Source organism: Podarcis raffonei, chromosome 11 (assembly GCF_027172205.1).
Source record: "Podarcis raffonei isolate rPodRaf1 chromosome 11, rPodRaf1.pri, whole genome shotgun sequence".
Classification (NCBI taxonomy): Eukaryota; Metazoa; Chordata; class Lepidosauria; order Squamata; family Lacertidae; genus Podarcis; species Podarcis raffonei.
In genome coordinates this window covers 22,199,681-22,216,841 of record NC_070612.1, presented here as the reverse complement: position 1 = coordinate 22,216,841, position 17,161 = coordinate 22,199,681, and the positions used below count along the sequence as shown (strand labels likewise).

The following is a 17,161-nucleotide window of genomic DNA, read 5'->3' as shown; positions in this document are numbered from 1 at the left end:
ATGGGAGAGGAGGGAGGGTAGGAAGATTCCTGCTACTCCTTTGTCCTGAATGAAGTCTGCCGGTTTAGGATACGTTTCTCCTATTCTTTCCAATATACAAAGCCCAACTGGAATGGGGACAAAAGGCATCTTATACCAACCTGGAAATCTTTAGGAAGTTGACTCATTTTGACCAGGAATCCCACAATCAGAGTTGCAGTATTTATTATTATTATGCCAACCTTGCCAGCAACAACTTGCCACTATTATTATTATTATTATTTAATTAACAATAGTACTGTGGTACTTACGTACTGGATTAAGCATTTCTTGCTATAGCATACAGACAAATTAGGACAGCTACTTTTATATTTTCCTGTTTTTGAGCTGCAAAGTGATCTGGAAGAGCAATACTTACAACTCAACAAATCAGAATGTGAGTGGACTAACAGGCACGAGGGCTCATGCAGAAACACCGCAGAGATTACTGAAGTTTAAGAGAACTATATGTGACACACACAACAGGAGAAACAGGATTTCTATAATAGTACTGGAACCAATTTTGTTTCATATGGTAGAAGTTAAATCATTTTAAGTTTCACTAAGGGAGACCACTGCTGACATCTCACGTCAGCAACAGGGCAATTTCCCAACATAGACAAAGCCTAGAGGGGCCACCTCTCACCCTGAATTTTATAATGTCAGCCAAGATCAGCTGGCAAGCTATAGATATCAGCTCCTCAGGATAAACTCCAGACCTTTGGAATTCAACCCATGGATGGTTCACCTAGTGTTGCTGTTAGGCCACAAACTCAGGATGCTACAGAAGGACCCATGCTTTAGATCTGACTGTTTAGATGTAGGAAAAACATCTGTGGCAAGGCTAAGCAAGGAATCTTTTTGAAAGTATTTTTTCTGCTATATTGAGGACTTCTTTGTGTCTCATTTAAGCTGAGTACATATCACCCACATAAATTATCCTTTGCAAATGTCCACATTCTGTCCCCCAGTCTAGGAATCACTACAATATTTTGTCTATTTCTTTTGCAGACTTTATCAATGTCACCATAAGGGCATTCAAATTTAAGAAACACATTTAAAGGTCAACTCCACTGAAACATGATGCAGTCAAATTATTCCATAGTATCCCATTTCAGCAATAAAAGGTGAGGAAATAAGGGCAGCCCCTTTGCCAGAAAAACTAATGATTAACCAGTATTATCAACAGTGTGTCTGTCTCTATGGATGGATGGATAGAATGATATAGATATAGTTATAAGTTGGTGGGTGCTCGAGTTTGTAGGTGCTCTTAACCCCTGGACCCAGCAAATGTTAAAATATAAGCCAGGCTGGCTTCCTGAAGAAGTAATCGCCTTGGGAGACGGACCATTAAAAGAAGACAGATTGGAGAGGCCCCTCCTCCAGCTCTGAGTCAGGTAGAAGACGAAAAGAAGAGTTTTTGAAGAGTGCAATGGAGATTTTAGAATGGAGTTTTTGCAGTGATACTGCAGATGGTAAAATGCAGCAAGCTGGAGAGAGGGTCAGACCCATGTTTTAGAGTTATCTTTGATTTCTGTTTGAATCTAAGGCTGCAGCTATGGGAGAGACCAGACCCTCTTGGAGTGCAATGGTGGGAGCCCCTCCAACACTGGGGCTCAGCTTGTATATATGTGTAAATAAACCATATATGATAAAGACACCAGAGTCTTTACTGTGCCTCATTTCCAAAAGGAAACAGGGACCCCGGGTGAGTGCCTGGAACTCCTAGAATCTTGCACCGCTGAGAGGTTGGGGTTTTGTGAAAGAATATTAAAGCTGCTCCACTGAGCTAGAAGACTAGTGGCAAGAGATGAAGAAATTTGAAGGGTTGTCCATTCAAATTTCAATAATTCTGATTGAAGTTAAGGAAGTTACAGAGTCAGTCTCAAAGTATATACGAGTAACCAGAGTTTGGGTTATTAAATTTTATCACATTAAATGGACACGATGCAAATTTGTGGCTCATTGCTGCGGGTGTTGACATTAAGACTTCTTAAAGCTGGATTGCATTAATTTATTTTTCATCATCAAACATCAAAAGTTCAGTCTGCCACAGAAGCACAAACTGAACTTTTTGTAATGATATTATAGATTGTTAATTCATTCAGGGTCCACATTTCTAAATTCAGTGAAGACTAGTCTAGCCGTACTTCAAATGATCCTTGTAAGTGACTAGAAGTTCAAATAGGCTAGGGAGGGCAAGCGTAAATTAGAACAGACATATTTAATTCTAAGAAGCTTGGAGAATTCCCCCCCCCCAATAGCTTTACAAGGATTGATTGATAACAAGTATTGTTATTTTAGGGGGGGACTATTCATTTAACAAAAAATACCTGTAAAATATGCAGAATCTGTATCTAGGGTTAACACAGAGTGCATTTTATCTATAAGATGAACTTAACTTATACAGGCTGTCTTACATATAAAATATTCTGCTATATTTAAATACAAAAAAGTGCAGTTGAATTGAAGTGTGCTCCCATACAATGACCCAGCATTTCAACATCAAAATCTGCACCAAGAATTGTTGTTCATATTCCTAGATAATGTCACTGAAGAAGTCAATCGGAAAGTTTCATTTTATTTAGTATTAATTGTAATGGCATTATTGAAAAGGGGGAGCACAACTGATCCCCACCCTGATACCCTGAAATGCTCCTGAATGCATAGATGAGCTGGGAATCCCCCCAGAATGCAGCTCTGCACTTGCTAAGAGGGGCTGGATACATCCTTCAATAACCACCCTGTTTAATTAAGGTAGCACTGCAAGTTTTCCCAAGCACTTGTTCAGCCACTGCCATTTGCTTTCAAGGAGGTACGTTCTCGCAATGTTCAAAGGAAAGCACACTACAACTTACGTATTCTTGGGGGTTCTATTACCATTTTCCATCTCCAAAAATCAAACACGATACAATTGTCAATGAAAATTATTCTTTTAACTATGACATTCCCACTAGGAGTCTTGGATGCTTTACAACAAAAGTCAGGCCATTGTATAATGTAAGCATAAATATCAGGTTGCATCACTGTACTAGTGATGGACCACACGCTGCAATATGTTAGAACTTAAAGGCTGCCAAAATTATGATCTGGTAATGATTAGCAAAAGAATGCTACACAGTTGTTTCTAATTGCAATTCTTCATGCATATTTAAAACAGGGTGTATGAACACAGCTTACAATTAATTTACATGGCTTCTTTAAACTGTATTGCGATAAATTGAGACAACCCAACAGTTAATTTTAAGAAGTGTTTGTAAATCATTCATGTATAACAGGGAAGTGGGCAGATTCCAATATGTCACATTAAAAATGTTTTTTACTGCTTTCTAACCACAATTTAGTCAACATGAATGTAGGCAAGATGCATAATTTTCGTATTTTAAACTCTTGCATATCTCAGTATGCATTTTCCCCCCTGAAGACATATTTCTGCAGGGGGTTGGACTAGATGATCCTCAGGATCCCTTCTAACTCTTATATCCTATCCTATCCTATCCTATGATTTTTATGACTTACCAAGGTACCCATTTTAGTCAAGAAAGGCTGGTTTCTCTTAAGAAAGGCCTTTTACTCGGCAGTTACACTCTTTTCCCAGTACACTATGGAGGACTGAATACCTGTTGCACAGAAACAACCCTCAAGGCAGCATACGCAGCAGAAAGCCCTTACCAATTTTTCATCAACTGTGATGAGTTGCGTGTCTTGAGCTTGGTCCTGTGCCAGCCGCCATGTGGAAGTGTTCAGTGACCTGCAGTGCAAGACTTGAAGTTAAAAAATGATTCATGCAATGAGAAAATAGAGGCAGACAAATCTTACATAAACAAGTTACTTTAACAATATCCATCTTGTAAAAAAAGGGGAGAGAAATGAGGGCTCAAAAATCCACCCACCTCCCGCCACCCCCCAATTAGTTCTGTCTACTGAGTTTTTGGCAGACTCACTTAGCAGTTCACAACAGGCTGCACTTTATGTCAGCCTACAGGCTCTCTGTCACACAGAGACTGCCAGTGGCAAGGACTGTACTACTCTATGCAAGTACAGTAGCTGGTTTGTCACGAACAAACAGAAAAAAATGCAAAGCTACTGCGACTCCTCTGGAACTCTGAACCTCAATGAAGCATCAGAGGACTTAAACTCATTAGTCCCTTTCCAAACAATTAAAACTGCAGTGGAAGTTTCAAGGCAGGATCATAAATGAAAGAACACCCCTGAGACTAGTTAAGACACAGATTCTGAATTAATGCCTAGGCCCTGTTCAATATTTCTCTGATGTACACATTTATCTACAAATAGCCACTGTAACTGACTTCTAAAGATCTGTCCCAGAAAAATGATTCAAGTCATTTCTATGGTTCAGTTAGTGCATTAGGCCAACACTGGGCTGGATCCAAAAGTTGTCCTTGCACTGGACAAAAGGACTGACACTTTGCAATGGGAACGCTGTGCAAGAAAATCCAACTAAATTCAAAGAGGTTGCATAGCCTCTTGTGTAGGCAGAAGGAAACAGAAGTGCTACAGAATTAACCTCTCATATCACTATGCGAATTCTTGCTCAAGCATGTGAGGAAAGCGGTGGCAGCTCTTTTCCTTCTCAAGGTTCTTTGGATCCAACCCATTGTCTTCAACTGTAGTTATCAATATTCATTAAATAACTGGAAGCAAAGTAAAAAAGCAAGAGGTTGATGAAAGATTCCAAGCACACACTTTTTTTTAAGATGAAGCTTGAGACTTCATCTATTTTATTAGTCTATTGTTTTTATTAATTTACTGTATGCCACTTTGTACTCAAGATACCTGTACAGCTCATTGTGTTTTATTGTTTACCTTAAAAAGCAAGACAGGGCATTATAAATGTCCATCTATTTCACTTCCATCCCACTCCTCTTTGGGAAACATCAGATCAGCAAGTTTACTACGGACAGAATTTAAAAACCAGACTCCTTTTAAGCTTTGAATTGTCTCTGAAGCAGTTACATAATTCACAAAGCAAGCAGACTTCCAAATGCAAATTATATTTTGAGTTTATGAGGTGCCATAGCTGCCTTGCTGGCATAGATTCCACCACTACATGAGCATCACGATTTTTGAAAGTCAGCTATTTGGTCTGACTGTAACTTGAACAAGTTTGAAAGACAATATGTCCCACTCCCACAAGACGCTAACCTTCAAACAGCAAAAAATAGTTTACTTCCTCAATATTAGCTTTCTAGTAGCTTATACTTTAAACTGTGGTGATTAATTGAGAGCACTTTCAAGCATGCAAACTTAACTAGTATTTTATCTTGGTTATAACGCATCATTCTTAATAATGACTAGAAATCAGGCTTACCCAGATGTGCGATATTTTAACAAAGCAAAGCGAACTTTGAAAATGAACTTTAAGGCTACTCAAAAAGTTCCATTAGAAGAAAATAGCTAAGAGTGTTTCACATGTTGCCTTGTGCACTCCAGAAAGCTAAAGAAAATATATTTGAATGGCTCCCAATGTGAAGCAAACAAGATAAAGCCAGAATTTCAGGCAAGTGGTACATTCTCTTCTAAAAAGTTTGGACATAATAAGAATCACAAGAAAAATGGGGCAATAGAATCTTATGACATGATGCTATCATATCTCACATAAGAACAGGGCAGAAAGCAGAGTCACACAGCCAACCTTAAGGATCAGGCAGGTAGGTGTGAGGGCAGACACTTTCTGAAATAGCCTGCTCTTAAGCTGATTAGGGCTTTAAGGCACAAATCAAGCTTGGAAACAAAATCAGTTTAGATGCATACTCAAACTGCTGAAAACCAGACAATAATTTGGCAGAACCATTTTTGCACTCACTGAACCTTATAGAACTGTTTTTAGCAACCCTACATTGCAGCAATACAGCACTATCTGAAGGTAACCAAGGCAGAGGTGACCGCTAATCTGTGGCCCTCCAAATGTTGCTGGGCCTGACAGGAGTTGCAAGTTCAACCTCTGGAGGGCCACAAGTTAGTCATACTCTACTACAGGATGAGTTACTGACACTAGGACCACTGTCTCCAGAAAAGGCCAAATAACTGGCTAACTAGCCAAAGGTACCACAAGGCACTTCCTGCCACTGTGGCCATCTGTAAATCTAATGAGAGTGAGAAGTGAGGATCAGAACTACCCGCACGCTATGCACCTGCTGCTTCAGGGAGAATGCAGCCCATCTGTGCAAGCTAGATGTGGTTCTATTACATTTTTGATCAAATATTCTCAAAAGGCAAGCACAGCCAATCTTCAGCATGCCTTCAAGTTACATTCTTTGCCAATAACATCTGTACAAGGCTGTTAATATTATAGCGTTAGAAAATGGGTTATGAATGCCAGGAGCTATGTGGCTCCTGGGATTTAGGACAAAATGTCTAGGCACCTTTTTTTGCTGCTCTGCTACCAGACCAGGCAGCCCCGCAGCAAAATAAATAAAAAGAAATAAAAAAATGCTGCCAGGCGAATCAGGGGGTCAGCAGGGTAGTGTAGCAGCAAAAGACACATCTGATTCATCCAGCAGCGTGGCAGTAAAAAATGGTGCATCTTTTGCTGCTGCGCAGCTGGGCAAATTAGATGTTTGCCAAGGGTTGTGCTGCAGAAAAAGAGGCGTGTCTTTTGCTGCCGCTGTGCCCAGCAGACCAGATGACTGCAGCCAGGCAGGTGGAGATGCCAGGTGCCAAAGGCAGCCCCTGGACATCTCCATCCAGTCGCAAAAGTCCGACCGCCAATCGCAAAATGCAACTGGTGCTCAGCCTTCAAACGCTGCGTGGGGTACCCTCAAAACTACTGCTCTTCAAATTGAGGAGATGCAGTTTCCACTTTAAACAAGTGAGTGAAAGTCATAGTTCATGGATTTACACTCTGAATAAAAACAAGACAGAAGTGATGATGGTTGGTGGTCCCTGGACCTCAGTGTTTTTGTAGGTGATTGATGGTGTCCGCCTCTAGCTGCAGCTGATCAGGACCACAGGAGTTGACTGACTGCTGTCAAGACCCAGGAAACCAAGATCGCTGCTAAATACATTATGCTGTGTGTTTCTCCATAAATAAATATAGCTATCAGCTGAATCAAAACCTTCAAAACCTGGAAATACCCAGTGGGATTTACATCCAAAGAAGTTACATTCAGAGAGGGTGGGGGTACAATGTATGGAATTTCTTTCAATCAAAGAACACCAGTCCGTTTCTCTATTGCTTTTGTTTGTTTGTTTGATCCTAACACCACAGGGCCGTTTCCACCATTAAAGTATAAAATGAAAACACAAAATACATCTCATAAAATGAACAAAACAAACAAACAACCCCCCCATAAACAATATACACATTTACTTCTTATCTGGCAGTTTTTAAATCCTGCTAATTTTCTTAGAATTAATTGCATTAATTTTCCACATTTAAATATGTGCAGGCAAGCCACTACGTGCCTGGGAAGTGCTATGAAATATTTCTTTTGTTACATATTGACAGGGAAAAAGAGATAGAAAAATCAAGCTCTTTTCTATGTTGCATAACTTTTCCTGTCTAGAGACAATTTTATTCATCACAGGAAACAGGGCAAGTGACCTTTACTATGTTATATTTATAAATATCTAAAAATAATTGTGTTTGTACCCTAAACTAAAAATATTGTAAACAGAATTTTAAACACAGATCTGAAATGAAAATGTTCAAAAGGATAAATAGTATACATAGAGGAACTTAACTTGGAGAAAAAAGTTACCAGACGTTATGTCCAGACATGGACAGGTGACTTCACTATATCAGTCTCCTGCAACAACATTGTCTTGGAAACACAGATGCCACTCATTTGGTACATGAATAAAAACCAAAATAAAACAAATTTTAACATTACTAGCCAAAGGTCAGGCAGCTACTTGGTATCATGTATCAAAGCCAATTACTACAGAAAGTTCACCTGTCTTTTGAAATTGAACTCATGACCCTTTAGGTAATAAAAACATGATTTAGGAAATGAACGACTACTAGGCATTTCATATGAGCGTTACAAATAGATAACTACAACTGAAGCCCCCCAATGTTGATCACAACCAATGGTGCTATCAAACTCCAAGTGAAAAAAGTGCATTTCTTCATGCTTCCTTAGCATCAGATGCCGAAATAGGTCAATCAGAGGGCTATTTATACATACAATTGCTTAAGAAAATGAGTAATTTGATGACAAAATTGCTGAAAGAGTCACCCACTGATAACAAGCCAAGGAACTGCTGCCTGGGCCAGACAAGGTAGACAATGGTGCTGGTTCCAATAACTGCTGCAGCAAAACAACAACTTTTCAGCTTAAGAAGGAATACAAAATCTAACAGAACAGGAATTATGCCCATGCAGAATCTCCTTAGCTCCTGACTAGTACTGTACTGGAATTCTGTATTTGTGGGCGGCTGGTGGGAACAGGGAGACGACTGGGGGAGGAAGGATTACAAATTTGCAAAAACCACAGGTGACCTAAGTTCTGCCCTGCCAGTGTTTTCTGAAATGTCAAATGTCTCCCCACACAAATATATTCAGATTGTACCAAAAGCCTCAGTAAATAACAAGTGTGCTTTTATTATCACAAAGTAGTACAAAAGTCAAAGGGTTTAATTCCAGAACTACGAGGAATGAAACAGCTAACGTTCCACAACCCACCTCTGTGTTCAGGAAAGGCTATGATATTCTACTTTTCCAAACTCCTTCTGAATTTTATAAATTAGTTAAGGGGGCGGGGGGGGGGCAGCACCTTCCAGATAACAAGACAGGTACAACATCTTCAAACTTTAAAATATGTATGAGTGGCATAGTTACGGAAGATAAGCCTTATAGAAAGTTTATTAACGTACAGAAAGTAAAATAAGTTGCCAAAAACAGCAACACTGAATTTAGTTATATGGAACATCATGATATAGAAGCTACTTAATGTGTTCTAAATGTTGTACACCACCCTGGGATCTTTTGATGAGGGACAGTATATAAATTAAACAAATAATAAAAAATAATTATAATTAGTGTGGTGCTGATGAATGCCAAGGTTGCAGGTTTGATCCCTGTAAGGAACAGCTGCATATTCCAAATTTGCAGGGGGTGTAACTAGATGATCCTCGTGGTCTCCTCCAACTCCATGATTCTAATTATACAGTCAAATCATTAGTCCATCTAGCTTAGTTGCGTCTACACTGACTGGTAGCTCCCCAGTTTCAGATGCTAATGCTTCACAGTCCTACCGGAGTGGTCAAGGACTGAGGCTAGAACTTTCTGCATACAAAGCATGTACTTTGCCACCAAGCCGCAGATGCTCTTCCTCCAATTTTGATTTATTTTACTTAAATTATTTCTTAAACCTTCTTTCAACAAGACATCTCAGAATGAAACAAAAAAGTGTGAATAAAACTAATTCAAGGCACAAATACAGTTTACAATCAACAAATAAAACACAATGAAACAAGTGACAATTTAAAAAACAACAACTAAAAGAACTGAATGGAGATAAAATCCAGAAATTATCTAAAATGTCTACACAAGTAGGACAGCATTCATGTACTACTGAAAAACCTGTAACACTGGCACCAGGCATGTTTCTTTGGGAAGGGCATTCCAAAGACATGGTGCCACTGTGAAAAAGGCCCTCTCCTTCGTTAGAAATGTAACAGATTTCTACTAATGCTTGGAGTAAGCCTGTTACAAAAGACACCCCAAGAGTCATTTTTGTACTGCCAGTTGTCCCCCAAAGTCAAAGGAACAGTTTCAAATAGCTAGTACAAGGGCTGCTGTTTATATGTGCAACTAGTTATCTCCCCCTAGTAATTAATAAAAGTCATATTGTGAAAAACGATCAACACTGACCTCGTTCACTTATTAACTGTTAACAAGTTTGCTCACTTCTGATCAAAGGAGTTTGCGCCTTTGGTAAGAAAACTTACAATAACATAGGGCACAGTACAACTATAAGGGCAAAATATAACATCACATTTGTGTATGCAATAGGTCTTCTCTTTCCATGCCCCCTGCCACCACCTTCTACCCCCCAGGGTGTCTCCCCATTCTCAGGAGCAGATCTGGGGGGCATGCAATGGGAGGAGAGAAAAGAAAATTCCTGTTTTCATGAGTGGAACAAGCAAAAAGCCACAACTGGATATCACCCATATGGGATTTTATCACTTTCATCTTTCAATGGTCACTAGCTTGGTGGCTCCAACTGCCTTAGCAATAGTTCTGAAAAAGTATATATAACTAATCATTTACTTAACAATTTAGACCAAAGCCATTAACACTATTATCTTACGAACTTATTATTCAAATATTTTTAACAAACCAATTATGTATATCTGTGTGAAGTATAACAGCATAACAAATAGGAAGAAGCAAGTGTGAGCAGATGCAAAAGAGGCACCTTTAATAGTTGTGCATAATTTCACAACAACTTCATAAAGGGAGCTTTAGAGGGAATTTTAGCAAGTAAGGCAGGTCCGCCATCCATTTTCCTTCTGGTCACTTCAGAAGAAGTGGGTATAAATGTCAAGAAGAATTAACACATTCAATGGCAACTCTTCACACAAATCATTCACACACAGGCTAGTCCATGTTTGTCACAATAGAAAACAAACCAGACACACTTGCCCCATTATATATCTCCTCAACATACTTCTATTTTTTACAGTGCAATTCTTTCCCAATCACTTCAACTGAAATACTCCCAAAAAGGATGCACAGGACTGCATCCGTAACTATCCTATGTAAAACCATCTCACATCTTATTCCGCTTTGCCATGTGCAGATGTGAATTTGCTCCCTGCTCTTAAATTTGCATTTTAAAGCACTGTACTTTGAACATGCTACACCCTTAAACATCCATTTAAAATATATACACACACTAATTACAAATCTACAAACAGTAGATTATGAATTATGAATATCACTGCATTTCTAGGTGAAACCAATAATCAGTCAGTTGACAAGTGTACACACAACCGGGGGCTGCATTTGGTCGTGATGTTTTGAGTCTGAATAAATGGTTCTCTACAGAAAACAAGTTATCTATATTTATTTGAGGTTTTGCAGTATCAGCTGTGCAAAGGGCTGTTGCAACTCATCTGCTCTCTGGACAGGACTGCTCTGCTGAAGGATATATATCGACTCAAAGTATTGTGTAATATACGTACACAAAAGAATCTTATTTTCAGAATGGAGAATTATTCTTTCAGAAGCACGGACTTCAAAGAGTTTATCCTGTTATGCCATACAAAAAATGCAATTGACATCCAGAATTATTAGCAGGAGTACTAAAAGACAAAATAAATCTTTTTAAACAGAGAAATAAGAGGTAAACAACACCTGTAAGTTTTCCCTAATGAATACCTAGAGGTTTTTGCGGAGATTCAGCGGAATCTGCACTCTGTGGCTGCTTTTAAATGAAATTTTTAAAACCTTGCCGAGTTCTAGTCAAGACTTTTACATATGGTTTAGTTTCATCTTGGTACAACTATTTCAAAAGATGCCTACAAGTGGGTTGGTGAAAGTTCAATCTCTGTCAATCATGGAACTGAAACATACACAAACAAATAAGAGGCAACTTCTTCATTCAGAAATTGACTAAGGGCTTGTAATTATTATTTTTTAAGTACAATAATAAGCAGTGTTATGAATCATGTAAAAAATTGAACTTATTTTTCTGCTTTATCTAAAACTAAATGAATTTTATTTAGTCTAGAAAAAAATGTGATGTTAATTTGTATTGCCACCAATCAAATTGACTGAAGAACAAAGTTCAAATACTGCTTGAAATTGCCAGCTCTCTTTGGATATAGGGAATGACCTTACCAATAGAATGGAAGTTTCTCACACTGACAATCAAATATGTGCTTTGTAATGAATAACATTCTTGAGATTCCTGAAAAACACGATGGCTGGTTAAGTAATAGATCTTTCAAAGAAGACTGTTTATCTGCCAGAAAAATATAGGTGCCAAAAGCGAGAGAAACAATTGAAAGTCATGCCTCTCTTAAATGCAAGATGAATATTGAACATATAGTGATACTGATTATTTGAACACAACAAAAACCATATTTGCATTTCAGTTTGTTGTATACCATGCAGTAATTAGAACTGTGATATAATCTTAATTTTAAAAACCAGAACTCCTTTTGATTTATTGTCCTACAAAATTTGGTAGTAGGCTCTAATTAAGGGTGGCTTAAGACATCATTAGTGTCTGAGTTTTCCACTATTCAAAGAAATGTGAAAATGGGTTCATTCTTTCAGCAAGTTAAAATCCTAGACTGCATAAGCAACCCAAGCAATTGCTTGAGGCAATATTTTTAGGGGCACAGTGAAGCATCATGAAATCAGAGATGGACATCTTAGGAAACTTTACAATATAACTCATTGTGCAGGCACACGCAATCAAGTGCCTTTTATAACATTGCAAGGAATACTGGGACACACTTTCCAGATGATGCTGTGTACCACTTGGGGCAATCTACTGCCTTGAGGTAGTACTAATTGGATATTTGGGTCCAAGGAGATTGCTTAAATACATCAATGTTTGTCTCAATGGGTTGAAGAAGAATGCAATGTAAAGAAGCTGTTACTAGAAGTCCCCATTTAAGGATAACTTAAGACCAGTGTTTTTTTCCTTTAAAAATGTTTAGTGGTACTCTCATTTGGACTCAAGAAAATCACCATTTTATAGTTCAAATTGGGAAAGATAAATACAGTAAATGAACCAAAGTACAAAGATTCACAGAATGTTTAGGGGTATGCGTACCCCTGCATCCCCGCCCCAGAAAAAAGCACTGCTTAAGACCACCCAAGAACTGAAGCTCCAATATTCAATATAGAATTCTTTTTTAAAATGCATTACCAATGAGATCTAGGATACAGAAGACAACCCATAAAGCATTTGTCCAGAAGTGTAACCATTTTAAACTATGCTAACATCAGGCTATAAAAATGTTGTAACTGCTCAGATCCTGATTCCCAATGACACAAACATTTGCATACAACTGCGAAGTTCATTAAAAAAGTAGGCCTTTATCTAAGAAGACTCTTGTAAACTACTTGCATTTCAACATTATACACATTTATTGGGAAACTTATTTTGCACTAAGTCTCATTGAATCCACGTATAGGGGTTTAGGTTTTTCCCCAAAAGGAAATTTCTTTCATACTTTGCTCCAGTGCAGATCCATTTCTTCTTTCTGGTTTAAGAAACAACAGCATATGAAACTAAATCTTCTATTTATTCAACAGTGTTTCTGTGCAAATTTTTCCAACCAACACTGGTATATGTACTAACTGATAATAAAGCTATAATGGATGAGACAAGTTAGGGATGATTAGAAAAATCTTTATAGCCCAATCCTATAGTAAGGTAAGACATGCCTTAATATCAGTGCACTAGAGTGTGCTTGATTCTGCAAAAGATCAGGACAATTTCCCTCATAGGACATTAGGAGTACAGTATTTTATTCCTCCCACAGGTAAAAGTATACTTTTAAAAAAACCACAATAACCAATCAGATGGGTCAAATTTAGCTCAGAGAAGAGAGGGAGAAAAATACACAGAGAAAGACTACTCAAGAGGTAAGACTTTTTTTCCATACAAGCTCCAAGAAAACCTCTGTAACTCCTCCCTTCCGCTTCTCCCTCAAACTGGTTGTTGATAGCATATGGTACAGTTCAATTTGTCTGAACTAAGTGAACTTTCTTTAGCTCTAATTAGCTACAAATGTAGTAAGTTCTAATCATAGGCAACTATCAAACCTAAACAGTATGAAATGAATATACTCTTCCTCTTATTTTCTCCACTAAATCAGCAATGAATTTGCTAGGGAGACTTTGGTTAAGATGCAAAGGAAAGGTCAAAATATGGTGTACGTTGTCAGCGCTGCCCAAGGTCCCAGCTCACACAAGACCAACGCTGCTTCTTGCTCAAGTTCAAAAGTCTTTATTGAAGTTCAGTCTCATTTCCAGACGTGCAGCGCGCAACGCTACATCTATCCGTCAGATCATAGAAGTCCCATCTGAATCTCCGCCCCCCTGACACCAGCTTAAGATTCTAGCTTTACTCCACCTCTTCCTCTGTTCCTTCTTTCTCTGGGTCCTTCTGCTAGTCGGAGTCTCTGCCCTCCGAGATTCTTCTGACGCTGATTCTCCCGACTCCTCCTCCCCCCTCTTTCGGGCTTTAGGACCTGGCTCCCAATCCGGGTTTTCTGCTGTCCCGCGCTCCTCCACATTTGAACTTGGCGCGCGCGCGCAGCCTCCCACTTTCCTTCTGACCGTTACACTTGTGTCACTGCTCCCCCTTTCGGGGAGGCTAGCTGGACCTGCCCTTCCCTCCGTCTCCCCACTCCCCGATGGAGGAGACGCTGGTCCTGACTCCCATGCCTCTTCTCCCCCACTGTGCTCTGGTGGGGGAACTGGCCCTACTTCTCCGCTACTCCTTTGGGACTCCCCTCTGGTTCCCTGTTTATGGATCGTCCCCTCTGGGATTCGCCTCGCCCTTACCATAGGCGCCCCCTCCTGGGAATCTTCTGATTCGCTGGAGAAGCTCATGGAATCTCTCGGTCCACTGTCATATTCCCCTACGCTCCCCTCTGATTCCTCTCCTCCGCTCTCTATTTGCTCTCTCCCCTGCTCTTCTGCTCCTGAGCCTCTGACATACGTATACACATATTCACACGCTATAATTATATTCAGGGCTTCCCAGTCCCCAAAGAGTTTGTCAACAGTTGAAATTTGTCATTCAGAAGCAGCTATAGTACAGGACATTGTCCATGCTATAAATAATATGTGTGCGTGAAAAGAGATCAGGTGCCTTACAAAGATAGCTTTGAATATATTTATTCCAACATTTTTTAATGTCTTCATGTTCATGTTCTCTCAAGCCATACAGATAGAAGAGTTTACTTACAACAGAAGTTACTGCAGTGGGCTTCCTATTCACCCACAAGCAAAACAACAGTATCTCCATATGTATATTGTACAGTTTACACTATTTTTTAAAGGAAGAGGGAAACATGATTTGCAACTGTGGAAAGTTCTGAGAAAAGCACATCTTAAGTAAGCTTCAGTCAGAAGATCAACATTAATAAAGAAATCATCAGCATCACAAGAATGAAAAAACCAGGCTTCTGAAACGATGGGCTTCTTTTCCATACAGAAGTCAAATCAACATTAATACAAACCGGAAGGACTATCATCACAGTGACCGCTGTTGCAAAGGGCACGTTCTTATCTTGTACTGTATTGTATATACTGCCTTTCCGCAAGGAAAAAGGCACAGGCCTACCTACTGCCTCCTTTTACATTTCATGGCCTTCACCATGCCCGGCTCCTTGCAATTATCACCTTGCACCAAGTGACTGCACCTGACAACCAAACACTACGCTTCACGCAGCTGAGGTCTCCAAGAGAAAACATACAATAAACCTGTTTGTTCAGGTGCCCCTTGGACAATCTTTGTTGTTGTTTTCTATCTGAAAGGAGAGCTAATTCTCTTCCCCGTTTACAGCTGGACGCACAGTGAACTGCGCATAGTGGAGGCCAGATAAAAGAATCAAAATCCTTAAGAGTTGGGGGTAGGCGAAGAGCTGCTTCCTCCTCACGAGTAGACTCCCAGGGGCATCCACAGGGGGGAAAGGCAAAGCTGGGTGAGGGGCGTCCCATTAAGTTTGTCGCATATAAACACGTGTACATGTGTACACACACACACACCCTGGCTCGTGGCCTCAACCCACGCCCTTTCTCTACGACGACACCTGGACAACGAGACACATACCCACCCCATATCTCGTCCCACCCCCAATCCCATTCCTGGGCTGGTGGACAGTGGAGGATGAGGGGCCACGGCCCTCCCGCTTCCCCTATCTACCCGCCGACGCGCCCGCTTCCCTTATATAGATAGACAAATATATATATACCTGGGCCCGAAGCCGCCGGTGGAGGCAACGGCTGCCGCTTCTTTCCCTGCCCCGCGCGCCAAGTGCCTCGCCGCCGCAGCCGCTGACATTGAGAGCTCCTGCAGAAGCAGCACCGCCGCCATGTTGGTGCGAACAGCTGCTGCGGAGACGGGGCGCCGCGAGGGACAAAACGCGGAAACGCGAAGCGGGGGAGGGGGAGGGGCTGAATGGCTGCTGCTGCTGCTGCTGCTGCTGCTACAACTTGCCACAAGAGGCGAGAGCAAAGAGAGGCGGCGGGGGAGGAGGGAGGGGCCAGTTTTAAGCAGGAGGACAAAGTGAAAGGAGTGGGTGGATTGAGGTGAGGTGAGGTAGGATAGGTATGATGCAAATTATACCTGCGCCATCTCGCACGTGTCTATTTGGAAGCCATTCCCGTTGACTTCAGTGGGACTTTGTTGTTGTTGTTTAGTCGTTGAGTCGTGTCCGACTCTTCGTGACTCCGTGGACCAGAGCACGCCAGGTACTCCTGTCTTCCACTGCCTCCCGCAGCTTGGTCAAACGTATGTCCGTAGCTTCGAGTACACTGTCCAACCATCTCGTCCTCTGTCATCCCCTTTTCCTTGCGCCCTCAATCTTTCCCAGCATCAGGGTCTTTTCCAGGGAGTCTTCTCTTCTCATGAGGTGGCCAAAGTACTGGAGCCTCAGCTTCACGATCTGTCCTTCCAATGAGCACTCAGGGCTGATTTCCTTAAGAATGGATAGGTTTGATCTTCTTGCAGTCCATGGGGCTCTCAAGAGTCTCCTCCAGCACCATAATTCAAAAGCATCAATTCTTCGGCGATCAGCCTTCTTTATGGTCCAGCTCTGCTCCCATGTAAATCTCTCATGGCTGCTGTAATGTGTGATTTGAAGATTGGCGTTGGGCTAGGAAGGTGGGGGGTAAGGACTCGGGTTCAGTTCCCTCCCCAGCCATGGAAGTTTGCTGCGTGACATTGGGCCAGCCTCTCTCAGCCTAACCTACCTCGCAGGGTTCTTGTGAGGACAAAGTGGCTGGAGGAGGGAGCCCCTTTATGCTGCCTTGAGCAATTCTGAGGAAAGTTGGGATGTAACCAATAGAGGTAGGGGGCTTCCTTCCCCTCCCCACCCCAAGCCCCTTCCTCACCACCAGAAATGGCAGATAGGCAGGTATGGTCTGGAGAACTTGGCTTGCTGACTAGCTATAGCTTCTGTCTGTCTGTTCATCCAC

General features: G+C 40.8%; 1 protein-coding gene across 1 annotated transcript in view; it reads right to left on the bottom strand.

Annotated features, from left to right (window-relative positions):
• The window catches only part of NDUFS4 (NADH:ubiquinone oxidoreductase subunit S4), a 47,541-nt gene extending 31,441 nt beyond the window's left edge, over positions 1-16,100 (bottom strand). Inside the window, exons 1-2 of the mRNA XM_053408382.1 lie at positions 15,937-16,100; positions 3,691-3,769 (exon numbers count right to left, since the gene is read on the bottom strand). Coding sequence (XP_053264357.1) covers positions 3,691-3,769; positions 15,937-16,058 — 201 coding nt within the window. The 5' untranslated portion in view covers positions 16,059-16,100. The remainder of the gene's footprint in view (positions 1-3,690; positions 3,770-15,936) is intronic.
• Positions 16,101-17,161: the final 1,061 nt, after the last annotated feature.